Raw genomic sequence first — 7,930 nt, forward strand, 5'->3', positions numbered from 1 at the left:
TCTCTCATGTACTGGAAGATGACGTGTACTAAAACATTTATCTTAAAATCTATTTAAGTCCTTAACACACATGAAGTATATTCAAATGTAGACACCTCGGGGATGGAGTTCTCAGTTCTAATTACTAGTGTGATCATGTCTCTGTATTATGGGTATGGACTGAAACAAAAGCCTGAATTTACACAGGGTAGTGGTAAAGGGATCAGCAGTCAGGCATCAATTGTAAAATGTAAACCCCAGGTTGCTGCTCGGCTGCCTGCATTCTCTATGGATGGAGACTTTGTTATCGGGGGTGTTTTCTCCATACACAACAGCAAAGGCACCATTCAATATAACTACACTACTATACCTGAAATACAACGATGCACTGGGAGGTTAGTTGACAGAAGTGGTCTTTGAGAGAATATTTGAGTGAATGAAATGTTTTTATTTGTGTTTCATTTGGTTTTCATATAACTCTGAAATGTATTTTACAGATGTCAATTCCTGTACTTTAGATTAAATTGCAAGATTATTTTGAATGCTTTCTGCTAAGATAGTGAATTATCACTGCTGCAAATTTGACAGTTTTGTGTTTGTGTGCAGCACTGACTTCCGAGATGTACGTTTATCACGTGCTATGATCTTTGCCATCGAGGAGATTAACAACAGCACAGAGCTTCTGCCGCACATCAAACTTGGTTATCAGATCCATGACTCCTGTGCCGCCTTGCCAGTTACAGTGCATGCAACATTCCAGCTTTCGAACAGACTGGATCAGTCATTTGACACTGATGAGAACTGCTCTCAGTCTGGAATGGTGGTGGGTGTTGTTGGTGATTCTGGATCAACGCTGTCGTCGATAATGTCACGCATTCTCAGCCCCTTCTACATCCCCCAAGTAATTTTTTCAATTTTTAACAAAATGTATTCAAATTGGTTCTGATATACAGTATTTTTCTTAACTGTTCAAGGATGAAAAATTATTTTTCCATTTAGGTGAGCTATTTTTCCACTTGTGCATGTTTGTCTGATAAGAGAGAGTACCCAAATTTCTTCAGAACAATTCCAAGTGACCAGTTCCAGGCTGATGCACTGGCCAAGCTTGTAAAACATTTTGGCTGGACATGGATAGGTGCAGTCCGATCAGACTCGGACTATGGCAACAATGGAATGGCATCTTTCCTGCTCGCAGCACAGAAGGAGGGGATCTGCGTGGAATACTCAATCTCTTTTCATCGGACAAACCCACGCAGCCAAATCCAGAGAGTAGCTGATGTTATCCGGAGGTGTCTTATTGAAAGTGTGACAGTGATTGTTGATGCACAATTGTTTAATATATACACACTGCTTTATTGATTTGGTGTCAGATTATACATTCAGATTGATTTGCTTTTCTTTGCTTAATCTATATTTAAAACAGATGAGACCAAATTCCATAGTGCTGTGAATTCACAAAATGAAAAAAAAGTTAAATACAGTGTACCCTCGTTCTTTGCGGTTAATGCTTCCGGCAACCACACGCAATTGAGGTATCCGCGATCGAGATCACGATCCATTTATCTTATTATTTATGATAATTTAAACATTTATGAAACCTTACCATATTGATATTAAACCACCTTCTATCTGTATTACCTTTTCCTACACTCTTATCGACTGTTTAAAGCACTTTTGTGTCTCACAAAAGTCCGAGACTGACAGAACAGAGCGCACTTCCGGATGCCATCAGCCAATAGAAAGTGTGTACGGCATCACATGACTGCCTACTAGAAATCCGCGATAAGGTGGAATTGCAATCATTGATATGCAAATGCGCAAGGGTGCACTGTACCATATATCTCAGTATTGGATCAACAATCTTCAATTTTTGGTATTTTCACTTTCTTGTGCATGTCAAGCACGTCGGAACTGAAATACCAGTGACTGTCAACCCCTTTTTATTAGCTTTTGTCACAAAGCTGTAAATATTAACTGTCAGACATATTATTAGATAAATTATTTGAAAAAAAAATGACTAAAGGAGTTATACAGTCTGCCACTGAGATATGTATGGTTGGAATATAGTTTTTCTTAATTCTTTGCTGGGAGGCTTTTGAGTCCTCTCAAGCTTCAATTTGCAAACTATTCGTAAAATGTACTTTGACGTTTCTCCCAGATCAAAAGCTACTGTTGTTGTGGCATTCATTGGCAATGCAGACATTGGACTCCTTTTGGAAGAGTTGTCATTTGAGGCCTCTCCACCCCGCCAGTGGGTAGGCAGTGAAGCCTGGGTGACCAGCCAAGACTTGCTGCAGTACAAGTTCTGTGTTGGAGCCATTGGATTTGGCATAGAGCAGTCAGTCATCCCTGGTTTGAGAGAATTCTTGATGGATCTGTCTTTCACAAAAGTGGCCTCTTCTACACTCCTTACTGAGTTCTGGCAAGATGCATTCAACTGCAAGGTGGGAACATGTGACAGCTTTCCAGTTTGTTTGTTTTTCTTCAACATACTACATTAAGGTTCCCATGTATTAACTGCATTTTTTGTTGATTGTCTGAGTATACATAGTAAAGACTCCACCAGCAGGATAAATAATAATATGCTGAAGGGAAATGATTTATTTCTTAAATATAGACACATGAAATGAACAGAATGAGTGACAAATATTCCTTTGAAATTCATGAAAAAATTCTCAGTTTTTCCATAAGTCCACTGAGATAAGCTTCAGCGACCTCGTTGACCAACGTAAGTTTGAAATTTTATTTACATGAGTGTATATATATATATATATATAAAGTGCTTCAGTAAGAGCTTCAGCATTTTTTACTACTACTTTTATTGCTAATGAAATACATGGAATGTTTGTTATTCCAGAGTGTAAGGATAAATAATGATTAGAAAGAATGTTCTTTAATATAATATGTGACTAAGTATTTGTCTTTTACACATCAAAACAGCTTACATCAACTGACAATCAGTGGGAATGTGGACTTTATCGAGTTGCTTTGATTTGATTTAAAAATAGTGTGATGGGGCTCTGTTGGCGTAGACTGAAAAAATATGTATAATGATTAAATAACACAGAATTTCATAACAGCTAATTAATAATAATGAAAAAAATCTGCAAAGCAGTCATTTGAAATGTGATGCAAGAAAATATATCTCATGAATAAATTGTAATAGAGATTTAGACTACTTCATGTGGACCATGTTTGTAGGCTGAAAATGAAGGTGGAAAATTAGCCAACAGTATTTATTTTAGATCTAAAACATGCTTTGTCCAGTTACCACCACAGGCGAGAGAATATGTGATGGAACTGAAGACATACAGATGCTGCAGAACCCATACACCGACACATCTCAACTGCGAATCACTAGCATGGTGTATAAAGCGATTTATGCAATAGCACATGCCCTTCATACGACATTGTGCCAGAACACAAATTCTACCACTCATTGTGACAAATACAAATGGATAGAGTCTAAGCAGGTCTGTCAAAATGAGGTTAACACTGAAAAACATTTTCTGCACATTGATGTACCTGTTAATTACATTTATTAATTTTGTTACTCCTTCTCACAGGTCCTTACTCAGTTGAAGAAGGTAAAGTTTAACCAAAATGGTTACAATGTGTCATTTGATGCCAACGGAGATCCTGTGGCCAAGTATGAGCTGGTCAACTGGCAGAAAAATCAGAGTGGGAGCATTGAGGTGGTAACAGTAGGATACTATGATGCATCATTACCAGCAGGGCAGGAGTTCCAAATTAAGAGAAACATCATGTTCATGGGGGGTGTCTCAGAAGTAAGGAGGTCCAAAGCAAATCATCATTTTAATATAAGAGGGTTTAAGGATAAATTATGTAATTATTTTCTGTACTGTCTGTACCGGTATCTATTCCGAACATGTCATTTGCGAGATATATTCAATGTCAGTATGGTATCCAAACATTACATGATAGAAAATATGTGATATGTCAACAGGGTGATGTTGAATTATCAAAAGGATTTCTTCAAAAGCCAACATAATGTTACCATGAAGGGTAACAAAGACAGATTGGTATTTGAGCAAATCTAAATGCCTCTTTCTGTTTAACTATTACTTTAATATCAACCGAGCATTGCAACATGTTTCTATTTTTGCAGTTTATTTTATTCCTCTGTGTCACATTGAATATATTGTTTCAAAAGTATAACTAGAATAAAGACATCAAAATGATATAGGAATGGATTATATTTTTAATTCAAAAATTGTCATGTGACTGATGTTGTTATGTACAATTATTAATTGTGAAGCACAGCTGAATATACTCAAATTCATGAATCAGGTGCCGAAGTCAGTGTGCAGTGATGGCTGTGCTCCAGGAACTCACAAAGTCCTTCAGAAAGGGAAACCTGTCTGCTGCTACGATTGTGTACCATGTCCAGAGGGAAAAATTAGCAATGCTACAGGTAGTTAAAAACACAGCACGTCTACAACATCAAGTAAACTACATCTAAAGGAAGTATGTTTGCTTGATGTTTCTCCTTTTTTTTTAAATTTCTTCAGCATTCTCTCAGCTTTAACATTGTACCATAGTGAGCTTTGCTTTAGAAAAATAGCCACACATCGTAAAATTGAAGACATTGAAAATATATGACTGTTGTATTTCAGTGATGGTTTTTTTTTGTTTTGTTTTTTTTTTCAGATTCTCTTGATTGTTTACCTTGCCCCAAAGAATTCTGGCCTAATAGAGAGAGAGACACTTGTATGCCCAAGCCCGTCGAGTTTCTGTCCTATGATGAGGTCCTAGGAATCATGCTGGCAGCATTCTCAATTGGTGGTGTATGTCTCACCATTATGACTGCAATTCTATTCTTTCAACATAGAACATCCCCAATTGTCAGGGCCAACAACGCTGAGCTGAGCTTTCTGCTGCTTTTCTCCCTGACTCTATGTTTCCTGAGTTCATTGACATTCATTGGAGCACCCTCTGACTGGTCCTGTATGCTGCGCCACACAGCATTTGCTATCACCTTTGTCCTTTGCATCTCTTGTGTTTTAGGAAAAACAATTGTTGTGTTAATGGCCTTCAAAGCCACCCTTCCAGGTAGTAATATCATCAAATGGTTTGGTCAACCACAGCAAAGAATGACTGTAGCCTGTATAACTTCTGTACAAGTATTGATATGTACAATTTGGTTGGTTGTTAGTCCCCCATTTTCAATGAAAAACTTTACCACGTATAAGACGAGAATCATCTTGGAATGTGTTTTAGGATCAGCCATTGGGTTCTGGGCTGTACTCGGGTACATTGGCCTACTTGCTGCCTTTTGTTTAGTGTTTGCTGTCCTGGCTCGGAATCTACCTGATAGTTTTAATGAAGCCAAGCTCATAACCTTCAGCATGTTGATATTCTGTGCAGTCTGGATCACCTTTATCCCAGCATATGTCAGCTCTCCTGGGAAATTTACAGTAGCTGTTGAGATATTTGCCATTCTGGCCTCCAGTTTTGGATTGATATTCTGTATATTTGCTCCAAAGTGTTTCATCATATTGTTTAAACCAGACAAAAACACAAAGAAACACGTACTGACAAAAAATAAATTATGAAACATATAGAAACATCTAAGGTGACTTTTTTTTGTCAAAACACATAAATGCAAATCAGACAGACAGACAGACAGACAGACAGACAGACAGACAGACAGACAGACAGACAGACAGACACTTCATTAATACCAGAAGAAATTGTTTAGATATAAATGTACATAATAAATACTGGATAAATGAACACCAGGAGAAAATAGAAAAAATCGACAGGACATAGCACAAGATCTACTACACCAATAGAACATATACTACACTAACGGGACATATACTACACAAGAAGAAGATAGAGTACAAAATAAAGTAACAGACAGCAGGAGGTCTACCTGGTGGACAAGGTACATCCTTTTTACACTATAAGACACATCATTGTCCCAGTGTCACTGTAAACATTACAACTCCTTGACCCTACTACACAGTAGCACAGGCCAACAGGCCATCTCCTTCCCTATAACAAATATGGAAAAACCACTCGACTGATAATGTTTGAACCAGTCAACTGGCTCAGTTACCAGCTGAACCAGTTTAGTGTTACAGATCAATGGGAGGGATGTGACACAATGATGGGTCCCAGATGTGTTAAAATGGCCTATCGGGTCAATTGTGGATTGATTTGATTAGGATTCGGATTGTATAAGAATACAGAGTTCTTTTTAGCTCAAGAAAGTAGTGCATCCCTGGGATGTGCTTCAACAAAAAATTGTGCATCCCAACATAACGTTTATACACCCCAAAGAGGTAACAGAATATATCGTACAAACTGTATACGCAAATATTGAGTTTTGCCAATAGCACAATATGAAAACAAAACAACTGTTAATTTTAACAATTTTCTTAATAACAATATTATAACTATTTCAGTAAAAAGGAAAAAAAACAGGAAAATTACATATTATTTTTATCAAAATATTGCAGCCTGGTGGTCCTTCTTTAAAAAAAACAGTTTATGACATGAAGAAAGATGTAATACACTTTTTTTTTTCCCTTTTGCTTTTTCTTTGCCTTTCATTTATATATTCTCCCATGGACACTGCACCAAGCTAACACAACCTTCTCCACACATATTTGTTTAAGCTGCATTTTTTCTTTGGTATTGACATTTAGCCATGCCTCACCCATGGAAAAAAATTGCGTCCATTGCGGTACAAATGTTCGGATTTTTGCTGATTTTTGCTCGGCTTCTTCTGCATCTTCCGTACTGTCCACAGTAATATCTGTCCCGTTCTTTTCATTATCTTTTGTTTTTTATTCAGAAAAGCAGTCAATGTCACTTGGGGTTTCTCCAACTTTGGCATTAGAAGGCGTGGTGATAATGTGAGACTAACTCATCGCTCTGCATTGCAGTGTGTAAAATGAGCAGACATTGTGTTATTGATTTTATTCATTCATTGTAAAAAACTATTTCATCTTTCTATCCCAACTGGCTAGGGCGTGAGGCGGTGGAAACTAACAAACACCCACTCACACAATCATACCTGCGGTCAATTTGGGACCGGCCATTTAACCTGAAGCGCATGTTTTTTGGAGGTGGGAGGAAGCTGGAGAACCCGGAGAGAACATACGCAGACACGGAGAAAATGTGAACTCTGCCCAAAGTGGGACACAAAACCAGAACCGCCTTGTTGTGAGGTGACAGCCCTACCCACTGCGCCACCGTGCCGCCCCTTGTCGATTTTAATACGGCTGAGTCAAGCAGATGTGTCGTGTGACGAGAAAGCCGTGCAAGATCAAAACTTCTTCTTTTCCTTTTGGCTTTTCCCTTCAGGGGTCGCCACAGTGAATCAGTTGCCTCCATCTAACCCTGTCTTCTGCATCCTCTTCTCTCACACCAAACTACCTTCATGTCCTCTTACCCTACATCCCAGGCCGGCCGAGAGACATAGCCCATCCAGCGTGTCCTAGGTCTTCCTCGAGGTCTCCTCCCAGGAGGACATGCCCAGAACACCTGGAGGCATACGGAACAGATGCCCGAGCCACCTCAGCTGGCTCCGCTCAAGGCGGAGGAGCAGCGGCTCTAATCCGAGCTACTTCCTGGTGACTGAGCTCCTCACCCTATCTCTAAGGGTGCACCCAGCCACTCTACGGAGGAAACTCATTTCAGCCGCTTGTATCCGGGATCTTGTTCTTTCGGTCATGACCCAAAGCTCATGACCATGGGTGAGAGTAGGAACGTAGATTGACCGGTAAATCGAGAGCTTCACTTTGCGACTCTACTCCTTCACCACGACAGACCTATACAGTGACTGCATCACTACAGAAGCTGCACCGATCCATCTGTCAATCTCACGTTCAATCCTTCCCTCACTCGTGAACAAGAACCCAAGATACTTGAACTCCTCCACTTGGGGTAAGGACTCTCCACCGACCTGAAGAGGGCA

The 7,930-nt window shown here is 39.2% G+C and overlaps 1 protein-coding gene across 1 annotated transcript; it reads left to right on the forward strand.

Annotated features, from left to right (window-relative positions):
* Positions 1–267: 267 nt before the first annotated feature.
* Positions 268–5,555, forward strand: LOC137596814 (extracellular calcium-sensing receptor-like). Its single transcript, XM_068317571.1, has 8 exons — positions 268–374; positions 586–880; positions 979–1,268; positions 2,138–2,433; positions 3,247–3,452; positions 3,546–3,767; positions 4,291–4,414; positions 4,651–5,555. The coding sequence occupies exons 1-8, from the start codon at positions 268–270 to the stop codon at positions 5,553–5,555; spliced, it is 2,445 nt and encodes an 814-aa protein (XP_068173672.1).
* Positions 5,556–7,930: the final 2,375 nt, after the last annotated feature.

This window comes from Antennarius striatus, chromosome 6, assembly GCF_040054535.1.
Source record: "Antennarius striatus isolate MH-2024 chromosome 6, ASM4005453v1, whole genome shotgun sequence".
Taxonomy (NCBI): Eukaryota; Metazoa; Chordata; class Actinopteri; order Lophiiformes; family Antennariidae; genus Antennarius; species Antennarius striatus.

Bases quoted from the DNA above. Each gene is read 5' to 3' on its own strand.
- LOC137596814 (XM_068317571.1), top strand. From the start codon at position 268: ATGGATGGAGACTTTGTTATCGGGGGTGTTTTCTCCATACACAACAGC. The intron at 375-585 runs GTTAGTTGACAG...GTTTGTGTGCAG, and splicing joins ATACAACGATGCACTGGGAG to CACTGACTTCCGAGATGTAC. The intron at 4,415-4,650 runs GTAGTTAAAAAC...TTTTTTTTTCAG, and splicing joins AAAAATTAGCAATGCTACAG to ATTCTCTTGATTGTTTACCT.